This window comes from Leucoraja erinacea, unplaced genomic scaffold (assembly GCF_028641065.1).
Source record: "Leucoraja erinacea ecotype New England unplaced genomic scaffold, Leri_hhj_1 Leri_268S, whole genome shotgun sequence".
NCBI lineage: Eukaryota > Metazoa > Chordata > Chondrichthyes > Rajiformes > Rajidae > Leucoraja > Leucoraja erinaceus.
Genome location: NW_026576169.1, coordinates 6,382 through 29,364, shown reverse-complemented (window position 1 = coordinate 29,364; position 22,983 = coordinate 6,382). Strand labels below are relative to the sequence as shown.

The 22,983-nt window shown below is 46.4% G+C and overlaps 1 protein-coding gene across 2 annotated transcripts in view; it reads left to right on the top strand.

Annotated features, from left to right (window-relative positions):
• Window positions 1-20,546, top strand: part of LOC129693360 (zinc-binding protein A33-like) — a 127,837-nt gene extending 107,291 nt beyond the window's left edge. Inside the window, exons 2-8 of one of the 2 annotated variants that reach the window (XM_055630204.1) lie at window positions 5,320-5,415; window positions 8,860-9,093; window positions 10,211-10,233; window positions 10,331-10,496; window positions 11,829-11,851; window positions 11,949-12,067; window positions 19,969-20,546. In XM_055630204.1, the coding sequence (XP_055486179.1) occupies window positions 5,320-5,415; window positions 8,860-9,093; window positions 10,211-10,233; window positions 10,331-10,496; window positions 11,829-11,851; window positions 11,949-12,067; window positions 19,969-20,498 (1,191 nt within the window). In that variant the 3' untranslated portion in view covers window positions 20,499-20,546. The remainder of the gene's footprint in view (window positions 1-5,319; window positions 5,416-8,859; window positions 9,094-10,210; window positions 10,234-10,330; window positions 10,497-11,828; window positions 11,852-11,948; window positions 12,068-19,968) is intronic. The other variant, XM_055630205.1, reaches the window with a different exon arrangement.
• Window positions 20,547-22,983: the final 2,437 nt, after the last annotated feature.

The window sequence follows — 22,983 nt, the reverse complement described above, 5'->3', positions numbered from 1 at the left end:
AGAAATCTTCCCGTGACCTGTCTTTTTTCATCCTTGACTGTGACTGTGTGACTCTGTTGAGCAATCAGGCGTGTCAGGATCACGGGCTGGTGTCCTTTGCCCATACTGTCCACGAGGTGCGGGTGATGCTGGATCCATTCTCCGAGTACCCTGACCTATTCGACGATGAACTGGGTAAGCTGCCCTTTGTGTACAAGATCGCAACTGACCCGTCGTTTGTACCAGTGGTCCGTGCTCCTCACAGGGTGTTGTTTGCCATGAAGGGCAAAGTCGAAACCATGCTGAAGAACATGGTTGACATGGGAGTGCTTACAGCTGTCAGCGAACCCACCGAGTGGGTCTCCACCATGGTCGCCACCATGAAGAAGGGTAAGAGCGAGATACGGGTGTGCATCAACCCCAAAGACTTATATCTGGCAATACGACGTCCTCATTATCCCATGAGGACTGTAGAAGATGTTGCTACCCAGATCGGTCAGGCCACGGTGTTCTCTGTCATGTTAAATACCTCTAGACAAACGCTCCTCAGACTTGACCACTTTTGGCACCCCCTTCGGAAGATTCAAATTTTTGCGGATGCCGTTCGGCATCAACTCTGCCAGCGAAGTGTTTCAACGCTCCATGGAGCAACTGTTTGCCGGTCTGCCGTGTGCCATTATCGTGGATGACATCCTGGTTTATGGGAAAGATGCTGCTGAGCACGACCGCAACCTACGACGGATTCTAGACCGCCCTCGCCAGATCAACTTAAAACTCAACCTGTCAAAGTGTAAGTTCCGTGTAGCTGAAGTATCCTATGTTGGCCACATCTTCGCAGCCCATGGGCTGAAACCTGATCCGCAGAAGACCAACGCTATCACCGAGCTGCTTGCCCCGACCGACGTGACCAGCCTGCAGCGTTTCCTGGGCATGGTCAACTATTTGGGAAAGTTCATCCCCGACCTCAGCGAGTTGAGCGCACCCCTGAGGCAACTGACGAAAAAAGACAACGCCTGGTCCTGGTTTCCCCAACACCAGCAGGCTTTCGACCTTCCCAAAACAAAGCTGATTAGCACACCGACTCTCAAGGTTTTCGATCTGCAACGCCCTATTGTAGTTACGTGTGATGCTTCCCGCTTCGGGGTAGGCGCTGCCTGCTTGCAACTCCATGATGACGGCTCGCTGCAGCCCATTTCTTATGCCTCTCGTACCATGACAGACACTGAGCAGCGCTATGCACAAATCGAGAAGGAGCTTCTTGCGGTTGTATTCGCCTGCTCCAAGTTCAAGGACTTCCTTTTCGGTACCAGGTTCACCGTCGAGACGGATCATCAACCCTTGGTGACCATCCTCAATAAGCCTATCCACATCGCTCCAGCTAGACTCCAGCGCATGATGTTACAGCTCCAGCGGTTCTACTTTCTGATCGTGTACAAGAGGGGCACCGAGATGCATGTGGCCGACGCACTGTCCCGGGTCCCTCGCTCCTCCTGTGACAGGCACCCCTACGAGCAGGAGGATCTGCAGGTACTCAATGTCAACTTCGTTCCCTTTAAACAGCTGCAGTGCCTGGTTGAGCACACCGCCAACGACCCCGACCTGCAACAGCTCGCAGCTGTCATCCAGCGGGGGTGGACCAGCAGACACACCTCACTGCCTGCGGGTGCCCACCCTTTCTTTCTGGTCCGCGATGAGCTTGTGCTCCGGGATGGCATCATCATCAAGGTTCACAAGGTGGTCATCCCTGCCTCCCTATATGACTCGTACTACAAAGCTGCCCACATGGGGCACCCCGGAGCACAGGCCACCGTCTCGCATGCGCAGGAACAATACTACTGGCCCGGCATGGCCAAGTAAATTAAAGCCCGAGTAGCCTCCTGCCCTGAGTGCAACACCCTGGCCCCGCACCAGCAGCGCCAGCCACTTCTGCAGCAGCCTGCGCCTGCCATGCCCTGTACCTCGCTGGCTGCTGCCATATTCCAATGGCGAGGCAAGCACTACCTGGTGTTGGTTGATTCATACTCCAACTGGTTTGAGGTGGACCTTCTCCCTGCCATCACCTCTGAAATGGTTATCAGTAAGCTGCGCAGACACTTTGCTACCTTTGGGTCCCCGGTCCGCTTGCAGACCGACAACGGCCGTCAGTTCGCCAGCGCAGAATTCCAGGCATTCGCTGTGAAGTGGAACTTCACTCACTATACCAGCAGCCCCGAATACCCGCAGAGCAACGGCCTGGCCGAGCGAGCTGTCCGCAGTGCTAAGAATTTGCTCGAGCAGTCTCGTCCCTCCAATGGTGATTTCTACCTGGGTCTACTAAACCTTCGCAACATCTCACGGGACCCTACCATGCGATCCCCTGCCCAGCGTCTGATGTCCCGCGTGCTTCGCCCACCGATGCCGATCGCCCAACAATCCCTGGTGCCCAAGGTCCTCCAGCCTGCCGCCGTCCAGCAACGGATTGCTCACAAGTATGAGATACAGCGCCGCTCACATGACAAGTCCTACCGCCCGCTCTCACCATTACTACCTGGCTAGGTCGTCCGCATGCAGACAGCCACCGGATTCTCCCGTCTCGCGACCGTTGTTGGTGTGGACGATTCCCCGAGATCTTACCTGGTGGACTTTGATGGAACTGTCTACCGCCGGAGCCGCCAGCACCTGTTGGCCGTTAACGAGCCTCTGCCTCCTTCTGCAGATCCCTACGCTCCTCCGTTGCGTTTCGAGCCTGTCATTACTAATTACCCCACAGCTCCCTGCATGCCCCGGTCAGTTCGCTTGCCGCGTTCTCCTCCCTCTGCGCTTCCTGGTCCCGGGCAGATGATCTCCTCTCCTGCTCGTTTCCCCTCTCCTCCTTTACAATACAGACGTCACCTGGGCGGTACAGAGGAAGTGGCCTCGTTTCTGGCGCCGACTAGGTTGCGAGAAGTTCATGGAACAGTCTATATTTCCCCGCAGCGGCGAACCAGGCCCCGCCGCACCAGGCAGCAGGTGCCCCCGCGCCGGGTCCCTCATCGTTCTCGGCTGCCCCCCGCCGGGTTGCTCTCGGCTTGGAATGATTCAGGGCTATTTTCCCAGCGTGGAAAAGTCAATGACGGGACGACATAGATTTTAACACAGTAGGGGGATCTTTCAAGGAGATGTGCGGGGCATGTTTTATTACACAGGGTGGTGGGTGCCTGGAACGTGCTGCTGGAGTGGTGGTCGAGGCATATACACGGTGGAGGCATTGCAGTCTGATGTGGGCTGAAGGAACTGGTCTTGTTCTATGTGGCCATTAACAAAACCGACAGGTTCATTAGAGCTCCCATTCTCAGCTCATTACCCACAACCATTAGGTTCTTGAACCGACCTGCACTGCCAGCGTTTGGCCCATATCCCTCTAACCTGTCCTATCCAATGCACCTGTCTAAATGCTTCTAAAACGTTACGATAGTACCCGCCTCATCTATCTTCTCCAGCAGCTCATTCCATACACCCACCACCCATTGTGTGAACAAAGTTACCCCTCAGGTTCCTATTAAACCTTTCCACCCTCACCTTAAACCTATGTCCTCTGGTACTTGATGCCCCTCCTCTGGGCAAGGGGCTCTGTGCGACTACCCGATCTGTTCCTCTCATGATTTTTTTACATCTCTTCTAAGATCATCCCTCATCATGGAAAAGCAGCCAACACAATCAAATACTTGTTCTACCCCGGTCATTCCTTCTTCTCACTGTTCTTGTCGGGCAGAAGGTACAGAATCTTGAAAGCGCGTACTACCAGTCTCAGGAACAGCCTCCTCCCCTCTGTTATCAGGCTTCTGAATGGTCCTTCCATAAGCTAGACATTGTGTGTTGAAGGGCCTGTTCCTGTGCAGTATTGATGACGACTTGTTTTCTCTGTTGAGCGGCAGTGCAAGGTTGATTTTCTGACCAGAGTGGAGCTTACTTTACTTTAGAGATACAGCATGGAAGTAGGCCCTTCGGCCCACCGAGTCCACATCGACCATCGATCACCAATTAACACTTGGTCTCTGTTATCCCACCTTCCCGTTCACTCCCAACATATTGGGGCAATTTACAGAGGGCCAATTACCCTACAAACCCGCATGTCTTTTGAATGTGGGAGAAAACCGGAGCACCCGGAGGAAACCCACGCGGTCACAGGGAGAATGTGCACGTTCCGAACAGTGAACATGGTCAGGATCGAACCCGGGTCTCTGGCCCCGTGAGGCAGCGGTTCAATCTGCTTCTCCATATGACCACAGAAATATTAACCCTTCCCTTTCCAGATACTGTACACTGCCCCGACCTGCTGAATGCCGACAACGCTTTCTGTTGTTTTGTTGGCATTTTATGGTCAGACTCACGTTCCAATCACCCATTTAACTGGAAAAACTTTAGTTTAAGGGAATGAAATTTACCCGAAGCTGATTACAAATGACATCGGCTTTCTGGTCAGGGCTGTGATTGACGGGGCTGAGCTCCGCCTCCCCTCAGCCGTGCCCCGCCCCTTTCATTGATTGTTCCACAGCTCCGGGCTCCCCCGGGTCCTAAACCCCGCCCACACGTTGTTGTCCAGCCCCACTGACCTCCTCTGGCAGCTTGTTCCATTTCCCCACGACCTTCTGTGTGAAAATATTGTTCCTCAGGTTCCGATTAAATCTTGCACCTCTCACCACAAACCTGTGTCCTCTAGTTCTCGACTCCACTACTCCGGGTAAAAGACTGTGCATTCACCCTATCCATTCACCTCTTGATCCCATGAACTTCAGCCTCCAGCGCTCCAATTAATTACTGCAGGGCGTCAGCAGTTTCAGCGAATGGGAATGCGTTTTGAACCAGGAAGTGGAGGTTAAAATGGCTGCGAAAGACCCGGTCGAGAGTTTAACCGAGGAGGCAGTTTGTCCCATCTGCCTGGATTTCTTCACCGATCCGGTATCACTGGAGTGTGGGCACAACTTCTGCCGCTCCTGTATCACACAGAGTTGGGACAGGGAGGGGAGAAACTCCTGCCCGGAATGTAGAGAGGAGTTTACAGACCGCACCCTCAGGGTGAGTCGGGCCTTGGCGAGACTGTCTGAGAAAGCTCGAACACTGAGCCTGAATCGGACAGAGAAGGAAAGTAAACTTCAGTGCGAGGAACATCAGGAAGAACTGAAGCTGTTTTGTGAAACTGACAAGAAGCTGATCTGTGTGATTTGTGCAGGTGGGCGGGAACACAAGATCACCGCTTCATGCCGGTTAAAGAAGCTGTTGAAACCTACAAGGTAAAAGCAAACCGATTTTGATCGCATCATTGTTTAATTCCATCTTTATAATCTAACACTTTTATTCTCTGATTTTCAATCACAATCCCAGGATCAGGCGAAATCTTCCATCCAGTCTCTCACAAAAAAGAAATCAGAGATCCAGCGAATGGAGCAGCAACAGAAACAGAAGATTTCTGGAGTTCTGGTGAGGCTTTTAAGTTTCGATTTCCTGATCTTGTGTAGATTTGATCCCTGTGATGCGTGTAATAATAGGGCAGCGCAGTGACACAAGTAGTGCTGCTGTCTCCTAGTTCTGGTGAGCGGGTTCGATCCTGACCTCGGGTGCTGCCCGTGTGGTTCACGCCTTCTCCCTGTGACCGCGTCGGATTCCTTCCACGTCCCCAATACACGCTGGTTCAATGGTCAATCGGTGACTGTTATAATCCCTGGGAAAGTGGGTGGTGGACGGATAAATGGGAATCAATGGGCACGTGAACAGGAATAGGCAGCAGGGAATTGTATTGGGGGTAGAGGATTGATGGGTTATAACATTACCCTCACGACATTTCAGAAGCATTTAGACCAGGGGTGGGGAACCTGCGGCCATTAAGTGCGGCTTTTTGAATGAATCCAAATTTTGTAGAACAAATCCATTTATTTTTATTAATATGTTTTTGTTTGTCTTTTATTAATTTTATTTTAATCTTAAAATGAACGTATTTAAAATACCAAAGAGTAAAAGAAGATTCAACTAAATAATCCTCCCCGACTGACGGCCACAATTAAAACATTAGTAAGTCATGAGGGCTATTTTAACAGCTGTTATGCTCATGATTTAGTTCTAACGCGACTCTAGAATGTACGTTAACCTCACTGCCTAACTGGTGCCACCACCGCCTGAGGCTGGTTGACCAGAGGGAAAATGTCTGGGAGAGTTCGCTGGCCATCCAGTCTACAGTATTATCAACTTTTGATAAATGGTACACGTGCCTTTACATTTGAAGTTGAATTTGGGAATAGTTAAACAACGTTATTGTTCGACTGTATTTTTTTTAAATTCTGTCTGATTAACAGCCCATCATGTAAAAAAAAAACCAAGAGAACGCTGAGGGAAGAAAAAAAAAGTTTTTAATGAGGATTGTGAACTGAAATTTTATCAAAGCAAGAATTTCATTGTCCTATCAGGGACACATCACAATAAGTGTTTAAGAGGAACTGCAGATGCTGGAAAATCGAAGGTACACAAAAATGCTGGAGAAACTCAGCGGGTGCAGCAGCATCTATGGAGCGAAGCTGCACCCGCTGAGTTTCTCCAGCATTTTTGTGTACCTACACATGACAATAAACTCACTTGACTTGACTTGACTTCTTCCTGCTCAAGTTAAGATGATTTGCTTGCTTTGTGATACTGTAATATCAACATTGAAGAAATCCAATGCTCATCAGCATTATGCCACTCCTAAGGACCACAAATATTTCAACTTAGAGAGTGAGGTGCGAAAGGTTGCATTGCAGAAATTAAAAGATGAAAAGCAAAGGCAGTTATTTCAAGCAGCGGCAAGACCCGGAAATAAATAATGCTACTGAAGCGACTTGTATACTGGGGAGGGGGGGGGGGGGGGGAAGCCATTTTATGAAATGTAAAACTGTTAAAGAATGCATTGTCGAAGTTGTAGGATGCGTAGACCCCGATAAGGTTTCACAGTGCAAAACAACTGCCTCTTTCAAGGAGAACTATCATTGATCAGCAGCATGAATTAGGCCTCAACGTCACAGAACAACTTCACGCAATACTCCAAAAGGAAAATATATATTAATCAATCGCTTTGGATGAATCAACTGATACTACTGACTCGGCGCAGGTTTTATACTTCATTCGGGCCATAACAGAAGATTTTCTTTGCTACGAAGAGTTAGTCGCTTTGGGCACTCTTACAGGTAGAACACGAGGAATAGATTTCTTCAACAACTTTCAAGATAAATGTCGTGAAGTTGGACTGGATTTGGTTAATTTAGTGAGTGTATGTACAGACCTTCCATGACAGGAAAACGTGAAGGGTTTATTACACAGATAAAAAAGGTATTATCAGATCCAGATGCTCTAATTTCATTTCATTGTATCTTGCATCAGCAAAATCTCTGTGCTAAATCTACTATTTTAAGTGACACTTTGCAACAAGTTATAAGTATTGTTAACTATATTCGTGCAAATGCAACACGGCATCGTCAGTTTCGTAATATGCTAAAGTTGGACGATGAGGCATTCACTGTGGATTTACCGTATCATTGTAAAGTGCATTCGCTATCGCAGGGACAGGTGTTAGCAACATTTTTATCTTTGCGAGAACAGGTAGTTAAATTTCATGAAGAACAGAATCAGCAATGTGAATTATTGAAAGAAGATTTCTATAGAAATACCGCATTTCCCTGTGATATCATGTCAAAGCAAAATGATTTGAATGTTTCTTTGCAAGGTAAAACTATGTCTATATATGATATGTGGCAAAAAAAATCCAAGCATTTTGAAAAAAGCTATATTTTTTCAAAACTCTTCTTCAAAATGAAATTTCGGATAAACATTTTCCCCAGTTAGTGAAGGTCATCGATGAGCAGGAGGTTTCATGCAAATTATTTGAAGAATACGCAGCTGTTATAAACGTATTAATTAAAGAATACAATGAAAGGTTCACTGACTTTGAGAATCATGACATCACACTCAAATTAGCATTTCAACCTTACTGTTGATGTCTCCGTTATGATACCGTTGTGGCTATAGGGATCAGGGAGTATGGAGAGAAGGCAGGTATAGGATACTGAGTTGGATGATCAGCCATGATCATATTGAATGGCGGTGCAGGCTCGAAGGGCCGAATGGCCTACTCCTGCACCTAATTTCTATGTTTCTATGTCTCCAAGGCTCCTAAAGAACTATATATGGAATTGATTGAGCTCTCAGAAGATGACATTTTAAAGTCATTTTTTAACGCTAAGAAATATCCGATTGAAACATGGAAAAATGCAATAGAATACCCCAACATGCACAAAAAATGCTTTCTTGCTTTTCAACCACTTATTTCTGCGAATCTACATTCTCCTACCTAATACAAACCAAGACACCCTTAAGGTCACAAATGACGGATCTAGAAGATCAGCTGAAACTGCGTACCTCCATGTTGCAACCAAATATTCAATGCTTTCCCAAAAAAAGCAGTTATAACAAAGTCATTAAAAGTTTAGTTAACTTTAGAATTCACAAATTGTTTTCATTTTCTTGAAGTTAGTACATAGTAGTTAGATTTTTACAAAACAATGTACATTTTGAAATATATCTAATTGAAGTTTCTTGGATGCGGCCTTATTAGATTACAGCTAACTTAATGTGGCATTCCAACATGAAAAGGTTCCCCAACCCTGATTTAGACAAACTGTCTAAATGCTTTGAAAGTCTGAAGAAGGGTCTCGACCTGAAACGTAGCCTATTCCTTCTCTCAATAGATGCTGCCTCACCCGCTGAGTTCCTCCAGCATTTTTGTCTACCTTAGACAAACTATTGAATTGCCAAAGCAAATAAAAATTGCACAAGCCAAATGTCACCGTTAAAGTCGTGAGGAAACACAATAAATATTGTTCTTCACCTCTTATTTCACAGGAACAATCACACAACCTTCAGTCCAAGATCACATCCCAGTATGCTGAACTGCACCAGATTCTCACTGAGAAAGAGCAGCGCACACTGGCAGATATCCGGGAGGAAGAGAAGAAGATTCTGAATACAATGGAGAAAAATCTTGGAAAGATTCAAGAGAATTTAAATTCCATTCAGGAGGAACTCTTAAAGTTGCAGCAACAGATGGATCAAAAAGACAGTGTGGTGTTTCTGAAGGTGAGGGGTTACACTACAGTTTGGTGAAGTGAAAGTGCAGTCACAAAATGGTGGGTGACATTTCAGAAATAAATGCTGCATTTACCAGTAATTCGGAACTGAGTAAATGTTCCCTCTGTTCCAGCTGTTGTTGTTCAGAAACTAATTGGCCTCCCGCTGAATCTATGGGATCTCAGGACTGTCTGGCCGGAATGTAGAGAGGTGTTTATATTATGTGGAGTTTAGAACAATGACAGGTGATCCTATATCTGATCCCAAGGACCACGAATGGACAGAGGGCAGTGAATATCTGGGATTCTCCAACCAAGAGACTCTGAGAGGTTTTACATGTTAGACATATTTTAAACCAGAGGAGAATACATTTTAAAAAAATCGGGGAATTGTAATCGATGGAAATGAGGCAAAGAGGAGGAGTTGAGTCCTGGGCTAGATCAGCCATAACCACATTGTGGGGATTAACATTGAAATCTAGAACATGGCGCACACATCAGATTGATCATCTGTATCCGGTTCCCATCAGCAGTGGGTGGTCACCTTGGGGGAATTTGCTCTCTGTTTGTTTTGTCCACCTTGTTTCACCATAGAATGACATCCCATTCTACATCATAGACAGGCCATTTGGCCCATCCTATCCAGTCATGTTTTCTGCTCCACTCATCATCCCTCCTATCTACTCTCCACACCCGGTAACAATATCCTGAATTCCAGGAGCCCTAATGTGTTTATCCCGCTTGCATTTAAATGTATCTCTGCTGTTGGCTTCAGTCCCTCCGGTGCAGTGAGGTCCATGTTCTCATGACAATATTCCTTTTGATATTTATTGAAGACCACGTTACATTTCAGCTTCGATTATTATTCTCCCCTTCGATTTGAGATATTATTTCATCCCCACCCATTTAAATCTGCCGATAATATTAAATTCACTCTCATCATTCCTGACATCTTCTCCAGATGAAATCCCACGACCTGCCCAGTCTTTTCATTAAGTTCCATCCTCTCAGTTATGCCGAGGGTTGTAGAAAGTATCAGAGGGTTGTAAACATTTGGTGAAATTCCCGCTGTCGGGATGAGGACCGTCCATCTCAGTCAATTGAGATTTGTGTTTTATTTCTTTCAGGGGGAAGCTGGTCGCAAGCGAAGGTAGGACATTGTCTTGATGGAAACATTGTAAGTTTTTGTGGAACAACTCAAAACATTTCTAATGCTCAGTTTATAACCAGCTGTTTAATATTTGCAGGGTTAGTGATGAAGCCAAACCACTGTCGGTGGTAGATGAAGCCTTGCCGATTGAAAAGTTTCATTGCCCTGTTTCGTTCAACACGGCATTCAAAGAAACATCTGATGACCTCAAGTCCTACCCTGCACTACAGTTTGGTGAAGTGAAAGTGTACAGTCAGAAAACGGTGGGTGACATTTCAGAAATAAATGATGCATTTACCAGTAATTTGGAACTGAGTAAATGTTCCCTCTGTTCCAGCTGTTGTTGTTCAGAAACTAATTGGCCTCCCGCTGAATCTATGGGATCTCAGAATTGTCTGGCTGGAATGTAGAGAGGTGTTTGTATTCTGTGGAGTTTAGAACAACGACGGGTCCTTGGTTCTTGGTTTCTTGGTCCTCCAAAATATTCCAACTGGAATTTAAACTGGAGGTGGTGAAGGGAGGGATTAAGCCAGAAAGGGTTATTGGGAAGAAAGAGCTACTTTAAATGTAGTTGCATCTGGTTGGGTAACTATAGTAGGGTGGAGCTTATTCCATGCTTTAATTGTGCGGGGTGATCCTATATCTGATCCCAAGGACCACGAATGGACAGAGGGCAGTGACTATCTGGGATTCTCCAACCAAGAGACTGAGGTTTAACATGTTAGACGTATTTAAACCAGAGGAAGATACATTTTTGAACATTCGGGGAATTGAAATCGAAATGAATGGTGCAAAGAGGAGGAGTTGAGTCCTGGGCTAGATCAGCCATGTCCACATAGTGGGGATTAACATTGAAATCTAGAACATGGCGCACACATCAGATTGATCATCTATATCCGGTTCCCATCAGCAGTGGGTGGTCACCTTGGGGGAATTTGCTCTGTTTTGTCCATCTTGTTTCACCATAGAATGACATCCCATTCTACATCATTGACAGGCCATTTGGCCCATCCTATCCAGTCAAGTTTTCTGCTCCACTCATCATCCCTCCTATCTACTCGCTACACCCGGTAACAATACCCCAAATTCCAGGAGCCCTAATGTGTTTATCCCACTTGCATTTAAATTGATCTCTGCTGTTGGCTTCAGTCCCTTCAATGCAAGTGAGGTCCATGTTCTCATGACTGCATTCCTTTCGGTATTTATTGAAGACCAGTTACATTTCAGATTTGATTATTAGTCTCCTTTTCGATTTGAGATATTATTTCATCCCCACCTATTTAAATCCACCGATAATATTAAATTCTGTCTCGTCATTCCTGACATCTTCTCCAGATGAAATCCCACGACCTGCCCAGTCTTTTCATTAAGTTCCATCCTCTCAGTTATGACGTCATTCTCATGAACATTCCTTGTGCTTTCCCCCATCGTTCTACATCTCTGCTGCAATATCCGCTTTCTCTCTGCATGACAGTGGTGATAAGAGTTGGGAAATGGGAATTATCAGAGGGTTGTAGAAATTTGGTGAAATTCCCGCTGTCGGGATGAAGACGGTCCATCTCAATCAATTGAGATTTGTGTTTTATTTCTTTCAGGAGAAAGCTGGTCGCAAGCAAAGGTAGGACATTGCCTTGATGGAAACATTGTAAGTTTTGGTGGAATTGCTCAAATCTTTTCTAATGCTCAGTTTATAACCAACTGTTCAATATTTCCAGGGTTCGTAATAAAGCCAAACCACTGTCAATGGTGGATAAAGTCTTACCGATTGAAAAGTTTCATTGCCCTGTTTCGTTCAACACGACACTCAAAGAAATACCTGATGACTTCAAGCGAGGTAAAGCTTATACCTTTTCCATTATTCTTGTTTCTGGCATCTAAACCGTACACCTGACACCTTATCATTCCCCAGCCCCACACAGCCCGGTTTTACCTTCTCCCCAAAATCCATAAACACAACTGCCCTGGCAGACCCATTGTTTCTGCCTCCTCCTGTCCCACTGAAATGATTTCCACGTACCTCGACTCCATCCTATTCCCCCCGGTCCAATCTGTACCGAGCTATGTACAAGATACCTCACATGCCATACGTCACTTTAATGACTTCCACATTCAGAGCCCCCACCCCATCATCTTTACAATGGACGTTCAGTCACTCTACACCTCCATCTCCCACCATGAAGGACTTAAAGCCCTCTCCGTTTCTTCCTCGACCGCAGAACCATCCAATTTCCCTCTACTAACACTACTCCGCCCAGCGGAACTGGTTCTCACTCTTAATAACTTCTCCTTGGAATCCTCCAAGGCCCTATCCCCGAACTCTATCTCTATTACACTGATGACTATATCGGTGCTACCTCCTGCACCCATGCAGAACTCATGGACTTCATCAACTTCACCACCAATTTCCATCCTGCATTCAAATTTACTTGGACCATCACCGACAGCTCCCTCCCCTTTCTTGATCTCACAGTCTCCATCACTGGAAATAGACTATCGCTAGACGTCTATTACAAATGGGGGTTCTCCTCTCCCATCATAGATGAGGCCCACACTCTTGTCTCCTCGGTACCCTGCAGCTCTGCCCTTGCTCCCCCTCCCCCTAGTCACAACATAGACAGAGTCCCCCTTGTCCTTACCTTTCACCCGATCAGCCGCCGCATACAACACATAATCATCCAAAATTTCCGCCACCTCCAATGGGATCCCACCACTAGCCACATCTTCCCATCGCCATCCCTTTCTACCTTCCACAGAGACCGTTCCCTCCACAACTCCTTGGTTAACTCATCCCTTCCCACCTAAACCACCCTCTCCCCAGGTACGTTCCCCTGCAACCGCAGAAGATGCAACACCGGTCCCTATAACTCCTCCCTTGACTGTCCAGGAACCCCAACAGTCCTTTCAGGTTAGGCAGAGGTTCACTTGTACCTCCTCCAATCTCATCTACTGTATCCATTATTCAAGGTGTGGACTCTTATACATTGATGAGACCAAACGCAGACTAACCCGATCGTTTCGCTGAACACCAATTTATTTTTAAACCTCTATCAAGTCCCCCCTTAACCTTCTGCGCTCCAAAGAATCAAGTCCTAACTTGTTCAACCTTTCTCTGTAACTTAGTTGCTGAAACCCAGGCGACATTCTAGTAAATCTCCTCTGTACTCTCTCTATTTTGTTGACATCCTTCCTATAATTAGGCGACCAAAATTGTACACCATACTCCAGAATTGGCCTTACCAATGCCTTGTACAATTTTAACATTACATCCCAACTTCTATACTCAATGCTCTGATTTATAAAGGCCAGCACACCAAAAGCTTTCTTTACCACCCTATCTGCATGACATTCCACTTTCAGGGAACTGTGCACAGTTATTCCCAGGTCACTCTGTTCACCTACATTCTTCAATTCCCTACTATTTGGTGTACAATTTTGGTCGCCTAATTATAGGAAGGATGTCAACAAAATAGAGAGAGTACAGAGGAGATTTACAAGAATGTTGCCTGGGTTTCAGCAACTAAGTTACAGAGAAAGGTTGAACAAGTTAGGGCTTTATTCTTTGGAGCGCAGAAGGTTAAGGGGGGACTTGATAGAGGTTTTTAACATGATGAGAGGGATAGACAGAGTTGACGTGGAAAAGCTTTTCCCACTGAGAGTAGGGAAGATTCAAACAAGGGGACATGACATGAGAATTAAGGGACTGAAGTTTAGGGGTAACATTAGGGGGAACTTCTTTACTCAGAGAGTGGTAGCTGTGTGGAATGAGCTTCCAGTGAAGGTGGTGGAGGCAGGTTCGTTTTTATCATTTAAAAATAAATTGGATAGTTATATGGATGGGAAGGGAATGGAGGGTTACGGTCTGAGCGCAGGTATATGGGACTAGGGGAGATTATGTGTTCGGCACGGACTAGAAGGGTCGAGATTGCCTGTTTCCGTGCTGTAATTGTTATATGGTTATATGGTTATTTACCATGTACGTCCTATTTTGATTTGTCCTGCCAGGATGTAGCACCTCACACTTATCAGCATTAAACTCCATCTGCCATCTTTCAGCCCACTCTTCCAACTGGCATAAATCTCTCTGTAGACTTTGAAACTCTACTTCATTACCCACAACCCCACCTATCTTAGTATCATCTGCATACTTACTAATCCAATTTACCACACCATCATCCAGATCATTGATGTACATGACAAACAACAGTGGACCCAACACAGATCCCTGTGGCACCCCACTCGTCACTGGCCTCCAACCTGACAAACAACCATCGACCATTACTCTCTGGCATCTCCCATTCAGCCACTGTTGAATCCATCTTGCTACTCCACCATTAATACCCAACCATTGAACCTTCTTAACCAACCTTCCATGAGGAACCTTGTCAAAGGCCTTACTGAAGTCCATATACACAACATCCACTGCTTTACCCTCATCAATTTCCCGAGTAACATCTTCAAAAAATTCAAGAAGATTAGTCAAACATGACCTTCCAGGCGCAAATCCATGTTGACTGTTCCTAATCAGACCCTGTTTATCCAGATGCTTATATATATTATCTCTAAGTATTTTTTCCATTAATTTGCCCACCACTGACGTCAAACTAACAGGTCTATATTGCTAGGTTTACTCTTAGGCCCCTTTTTAAACAATGGAACAACATGCGCAGTACGCCATTCCTCTGGCACTATTCCCGTTTCTAATGACATTTGAAATATTTCTGCCATAGCCCCTGCTATTTCTACACTAACTTCCCTCAATGTCCTAGGGAATATCCTGTCCGGACCTGGAGATTATCCACTTTTATATTTCTCAAAAGTGTCAGTACTTCCTCTTCTTTGATCCTCATAGTTTCCATAGCTACTCTACTTGTTTCCCTTACCTCACATAATTCAATATCCTTCTCCTTGGTGAATACCGAAGAAAAGAAACTGTTTAATATCTCCCCCATCTCTTTTGGCTCTGCAGATAGTTGTCCACTCTGACTCTCTAATGGACCAATTTTATCCCTCGTTATCCTTTTGCTATTAATATATAGGTAGAAACCCTTCGGATTTACTTTTACCTTACTTGCCAAAGCAAACATATCTTCTTTTAGCTTTTCTAATTTCTTTCTTAAGATTCTTTTTACATGTTTTATACTCCTCAAGCACCGCATTTAATCCATGCTGCCTATAATTATTGTAGATCTCCCTCTTTTTCCGAACCAAGTGTCCAATTTCCCTTGAAAACCATGGCTCTTTACAATTTTTACTTTAATTCTCCTTCCTATTCCCACACAGACCTTTCTGTCATAGCTCTCCTCCATTGTCAGAGTGAGGTTAAACGCAAATCGGAGGAACAGCATTTCATATTTGGCTTTGGCAGCTTACAGCCCAGTGGTATGAAATGTTGATTTCTCTAACTTCAGGTAGCCCGGGCATTCCCTCTCTCTCTCTATCCGTCCCCCACCCAAGTCGCACTAGTTTCTAATTTTCACCAAACAAACAGCTAACAATGGCCTGTTTCCGATATCATCGTTATATTTTACATATCTTCCATTCATTGTTCTTTATCTCTTTACATCATCGCCTATATATGGGTTCTAAGAGTAAACCTAGCAATTATAGACCTGTTAGTTTGACTTCAGTGGTGGGCAAATTAATGGAAAAGATACTTAGAGACAATATATATAAGCATCTAGATAAACAGGGTCTGATTAGGAACAGTCAACATGGATTTGTGCCTGGAAGGTCATGTTTGACTAATCTTCTTGAATTTTTTGAAGAGGTTACTAGGGAAATTGACGAGGGTAAAGCAGTGGATGTTGTCTATATGGACTTTAGTAAGGCCTTTGACAAGGTTCCTCATGGAAGGTTGGTTAAGAAGGTTCAACTGTTGGGTATAAATGCAGGAATAGCAAGATGGATTCAACAGTGGCTGAATGGGAGAAGCCAGAGGGTAATGGTGGATGGCTGTTTATCGGGTTGGAGGCAGGTGACTAGTGGGGTGCCTCAGGGATCTGTGTTGGGTCCTTTGTTATTTGTCATGTACATCAATGATCTGGATGAAGGTGTGGTAAATTGGATTAGTAAGTATGCAGATGATACCAAGATAGGGGGTGTTGTGGATAATGAAGATGATTTCCAAAGTCTACAGAGTGATTTAGGCCATTTGGAAAAATGGGCTGAAAGATGACAGATGGAGTTTAATGCTGATAAATGTGAGGTGCTACACCTTGGCAGGACAAATCAAAATAGGACGTACATGGTAAATGGTAGGGAATTGAAGAATACAGTTGAACAGAGGGATCTGGGTATAACCGTGCATAGTTCCTTGAAGGTGGAATCTGATATAGATAGGGTGGTAAAGAAAGCTTTTGGTATGCTAGCCTTTATAAATCAGAGCATTGAGTATAGAAGCTGGGATGTAATGTTAAAATTGTACAAGGCATTGGTGAGACCAAATCTGGAGTATGGGGTACAAGTTTGGTCGCCAAATTATAGGAAGGATGTCAACAAAATAGAGAGAGTACAGAGGAGATTTACTAGAATGTTGCCTGGGTTTCAACAACTAAGTTACAGAGATAGGTTGAATAAGTTAGGTCTTTATTCTCTGGAGCGCAGAAGGTTAAGGGGGGACCTGATAGAGGTCTTTAAAATGATGAGAGGGATAGACAGTGTGGATGTGGACAAGCTTTTCCCTTTGAGAATAGGGAAGATTCAAACAAGAGGACATGACTTCAGAATTAAGGGACAGAAGTTTAGGGGTAATATGAGGGGGAACTTCTTTACGCAGAGAGTAGTGGCGGTGTGGAATGAGCTCCCAGTGGAAGTGGTGGAGGCAGGTTCATTGGTAGCATTTAAAAATAAATTGGATAGGCATATGGATGAGAAGGGAATGGAGGGTTATGGTACGAGTGCAGGCAGTTGGGACTAAGGGGAAAAAAATTTGTTCGGCATGGACTTGTAGGGCCGAGATGGCCTGTTTCCGTGCTGTAATTGTTATATGGTTATATGGTTATATCTCTTGTTTCCCTTATCCATAACCAGTCTGAAGAAGGGTCTCGAATTGAAACGTTACTCATTCCTTCTCTCCAGAGATGCTGACTGTCCCGCAGAGTTTCTCCAGCTCTTTGAGTCTATCTTGAGTTTAAACCAGCATCTGCAGTTCATTCCTATACATCTTTAAGCAAAACATAGATGCAAAGATTAATTCTATTGTGGACTGAAGGGAAATTGGAGATTTGATCTACCACTAAACTCATCAGCTGGGAAGCATCATAAAGTCAGAGGTTTAGACTCTCCTGCCTTGGATAAAATACTGCTCCTATTCACCTGATTTGTGCACATTATATACATCTTATAAACATTTTTTAAAGCATTCTGATGGGTTCCAAAGAAAAATGACCCTGCCTGTCCAACGCTTCCTTCTAACCCAGCCCTTCAGACCTGATGAAATTATTGTAAATCCTTTTGCACCCTCTCTAATTTGCTAACAACCTTATTGTGTCAAATGCTATATTTAATATCCTGACCTATGAAAGCATGAGTGACAAACACATTCTTCACCACCCTGCCTGTCTCTGTTGCATCTTCCATGGCACTGTGTACCTGCAGCCCACGATCTCTCAGTTCTATAAAGTTCCCCGTTTACTGTGCATGTTCTGCCCTGGTTTGTCTCAGAAAAGTGCATCACCTCACCTTCACATGAATAAATCCCACCTGCTGTTCCTGAGGCCATTGGTCCAGTTCACAGGGATCCCATTTACTTTCAGATAACCTTCTTCACTCTCCACAATGTCACCAATTTTAGTTCCATCTGCAAACTGACTAACGGTGCAACCTACATACACACCCAATGTGTATATAAATAAGGAACAACAATGGACTCTGTGAAACACAACCCTCTACCAACATCCTCTGTCTGCGACCTTCAGGTAAATGTTGTATTCCATCGGCTAGTTCACCCCGGATTCCATGAGATCCAACCTTCCAGAGCGGCCTCTCATGCGGTGTGTAGAAGTTGCATCTCCCAGAGGGCAGTGAATATCTGGGATGTTGTGCCCAAGGTGGTGGTGAAAAGCTGAGTTATTGGATATCTGCAACTTGGCTACAAATAAATATTTGATAGATTGAATATTTAAGATTATGGGGAACTCACACAGAAGAGGAATTGGTGGCAGCTTAGATCCGCCATGATCACATTGAATGGAGGGGCAAGCCTGAGGAGCGGATTCTAATCCTGCTCCTGTTTTCTTGTGTTCCTATGCTCCTGTGTACCGATAAATTGACAGACTTGACACAGAGGAAATGCAGCAAAGATTAACAATACTTGTTCCTGGGACAATGAGTTTGCTGTGCGGGGTGAGATTGTGTAGACTAGGCCTGTGTATTCGAGAGTTCGGGTGTATTGGAGGAGATCTCAGTGAAACACAAAGTTCTTACAGGGCTCAGTGGGCTGGATGCGGGGAGGATGTTTCCCCTGTCTGTGGGGTGTGGAGAATGGGCACCCTCTCAGAATGTGGGCTGCAACATGTAGGACAGAGATAAGGAGACATTACTGCACGCAGAGACTGGGGAACCTTTGGAATTCCCTGCACAGGTGGCTGTGGAGACTCAGTCATTCAGTGCTCTTGGAGCTGAGGGCCATGGTTGTACATTACAGCATCAGGCCCTTTGGCCCATCATGTCCATGTCCAACTATTTCCCAGCTTTACTAATCGATTTGCCCAGATTACATTGGTATTCTTCTCACCTCACCTAGATAAGTGCCTCAAATATAATGATTAGATCTCACCACCGCCTCCTCTGTAGCATGTTGCAGATATCACCCACTCTCTGTGTAAAGAAAACTTCCTACTCAGATCCACTTTAAAATTCCTTGCTCTCAAGATAAACCTGTACTCTCTTGATCTGATATCCCTGCTGCAGCACCGATCTCTGCTGCACTCCACCAGTCACAGACCTCCAAGCAGAAAACTCATCCTTCTACCTCCAACCACCAAGCCAATTGTGGATCCATTTCACCAGCTCGCCTTGGATCCCACCTGCCTTCACTTTCTGGACCAGCCTTACATGTGCAACATTGTCAAGTCCCTCAGTGAAGTTCATATATTGGTTCACAATGAGATCAGTGTGTTCTTAGTTGTACACACCCATCAAATCCACCCGTGAATCCCCTCTCTTTCAGCGACCCTACATCCACAAGTCTCCACCCATTCTGTCCAACACCCGGTCATTCAACCTCTGCTTCCTCCCATGGTCCAAGCCACCCCTCCCTCTCTCTCACCCTCCACCCAAAGAAACAGGGGCAGGTCCTCTGGCCCCTCATGTCTCCCCCTCCCATTCACTATGATCATGGTGACTCCACCCCACACACCTCTACCTCCTCTTTAACAACCTCAAACTACCACTCACCTCAATATCCTCTTGCTCCGATCTGCCTCCATATGTGAATAGCCCGCTTCATTCCTCCATCCCCACCGCAATCTCGCAATCCTCCTCACTCTCCGCACTCGTCCTCCCCGTCCACCCTCCCCCACCTCACGAAATTCCCCTCTCCATCCCTTGATTAAATCTGTGGTAGAGATGTGTGTTGTCCACCCGATGTGGTTGGGGTGAAACCCCGGGCAAGGTTCCAGTTGTCCGCCCGCCTGTGCCTGAGGCCGAGCGGCCTCTCCCCCGGTCCCGGGGCCGCGCTGCCCGAGTCTCCCCCCGACCCCCGGGGACTCTCTGATTCTCTGCTTCTCCCCCCAGTCTCCGTCACCCTGGATGTGGAAACAGCGAGTCCGTGGCTCGAGGTGTCTGAGGATCGGAAGAGGGTGAGATGGACCGGGACCTGGAGGAGTCTCCCTGACACCGGGAAGAGGTTTACAGTCTGGCCGTGTGTGCTGGGATCGGAGGGATTCACATCGGGGAGACATTACTGGGAGGTGGAGGTGGCGGGGAGTCGGGGCTGGAGTCTGGGAGTCGCCGCAGAGTCTGTGGAGAGGAAGAGAGGGGTCGACATGACCCCGGAGACTGGAGTCTGGAGCATCAGACGGTGGGGTGACGAGTTTGTTGCATTCACCTCCCCTCCATCCCCTCTCCCCGCCCGTCCCATCCCCGGGAGGGTGGGAGTTTATCTCAGTTACGAGTCCGGGACAGTTTCATTTTACGACGCGGACACCAAGTCCCATCTCCACACCTTCACTGGGAATAAATTCACGGAGAAACTTTATCCTTTCTTCTGGACTTGGGATGAAAACTGGCTGAGAATCTGCTCCGGTTCCGCTCCGGGTGTGTAAAATAAAATGTAAATGTGGGAGTTGAAATAAACAGCAACTGAAATCAGATCTGTCTGTCTCTGTCTGTCTGTCTGTCTGTCTGTCTGTCTGTCTGTCTGTCTGTCTGTCTGTCTGTCGATCCGTTCATTTTAACGCATTAACCGCGTCCGGCAACGGAACAGAAATTACTTTTGTGAAAATATAAAGATTGAAACAATCTCCCTTCCCGCGGGTTCAGCAGCAGCCGCGGGCGGTGGGTCCTGAGCTCCGGGCTCCCCCGGGTCATAAACTCCCCCCGAGTCACAACACGACACAAGCGGTGTTGGTGCGGACTTCAACAGCGGCGTAAAGGCGAGTTTGGGGATAGGTGGAGATAGAAGGGCGGAATAACATCGGAAGTGGTCAAGATCTTACTTTTGATATAGATTTAAACTAAAATGTATTTACAAATAAGATCCGACATAATATTTATAGCGGATAGATGGATAGAGGTGTTTTAGAAATTGGTATATATGAGGGAGATTGAATTGAGTTACGCGAAGTGCGTGTAGAATGGTGTTAGTGTGCGGAGATTGTTGGTCGGCGTAGACTTGGTGGACCGAGGGGCTCGTTTCCACTCTGTGTCGTCAAATTAAACAAATTGCGAGCAATTTCGCAAAGTGCAAAGTGAGTAACTCAGCTGGTTTCCCCCAAGAATGATACCCAAAGCGTTGAGTTACTCCAGCACTTTGTATCCACAAGTACATCCACTTCCTCCCGAATGAGGAAGTTCAAACAGGCTGCCACCTGGCGTCACCTCGTCCGTTACTCAATTCTCCAACACATTGCACAACACCGGATCATGCAAACTATTCCGAGAATCATTTCACCCCATAATTTGCTGGAGCTACTATAGAAAACATAGAAAACATAGAAAAATAGGTGCAGGAGTAGGCCATTCGGCCCTTCAAGCCTGCACTGCCATTCAATATGATCATGGCTGATCATCCATCTCAGTATCCCATCCCTGCCTTCTCTCCATATCCCCTGATCCCTTTAGCCACAAGGGCCATATCTAACTCCCGAATGACAGACGTCTGGACTGACATCTTCAACCTGTCACTTGCCCAAGCAGTTGTCCCCACTTGCCTTAAAACCACCTCCATCGTGCCGGTGCCAAAACACTCCACTGCGGCAAGCCTCAACGACTTCCGCCCAGTTGCACTTACCCCCATCATCACCAAGTGCTTCGAGAGGCTGGTCCTGGCACACCTCAAAAGCTGCCTACCCCCCACACTGGATCCCTATCAGTTTGCCTACCGCAAGAACAGGAGTACGGAGGATGCCATCTCAACGGCACTTCACTCCGCCCTCTCCCACCTCGACAACAGAGACACTTACGTAAGAATGCTGTTCATCGATTACAGCTCAGCATTCAACACCATTATACCATCAAAACTGATCACCAAACTCGGTAACCTGGGCATCGACCCCTCCCCCTGCAACTGGATACTGGACTTTCTAACCAACAGACCCCAGTCTGTGAGGTTAGACAAGCCCACCTCTTCAACCCTCACCCTGAACACCCGGCTGTGTGCTGAGCCCCCTACTCTACTCCCTCTTCACCTATGACTGCACACCTGTACATGGTACTACACACCATCATCAAGTATGCAGATGATACAACGGTGATTGGCCTCATCAGCAACAACGATGAGACGGTCCACAGGGAGGAGGTCCAGCACTTAGCAGCATGGTGCGCTGACAACAACCTGGCCCTTAACTCCAAGAAGACCAAGGAGCTCATTGTAGACTTCAGGAAGTCCAGAGGCGGCACGCACACCCCCATCACATTAACGGGACGGAGGTGGAACGTGTTTCCAGCTTCAGGTTCCTGGGAGTCAATATCTCCGATGACCTCTCTTGGACCCACAATACCTCTACTCTGATCAAGAAGGCTCATCAGCGTCTCTTCTTCCTGAAGAGACTGAAGAAGGTCCATCTGTCTCCTCAGATCCTGGTGAACTTCTACCGCTGCACCATCAAGAGCATCCTTACCAACTGCATCACAGTATGGTATGGCAACTGTTCTGCCTCCGACCAGAAGGCACTGCAGAGGTGGTGAAAATTGCCCAACGCATCACCGGTTCCTCGCTCCCCTCTATTGAGTCTGTCCAAAGCAAGCGCTGTCTGCGGAGGGCGCTCAGCATCGCCAAGGACTGCTCTCACCCCAACCATGGACTGTTTACCCTCCTACCATCCCGGAGGCGCTACAGGTCTCTCCGTTGCCGGACCAGCAGGTCCAGGAACAGCTTCTTCCCGGTGGCTGTCACTCTACTCAACAACGTACCTCGGTGACTGCCAACCCCCCCCCCCCCGGACACTCCTCACACAGGAAAAACACTATGTCTGTATAAATGCTAATGTAAATATTTATTCAAATCATATGCTATGTCGCTCTTCCAGGGAGATGCTGAATGCATTTCGTTGTCTCTGTACTGTACACTGACAATGACAATTAAAGTTG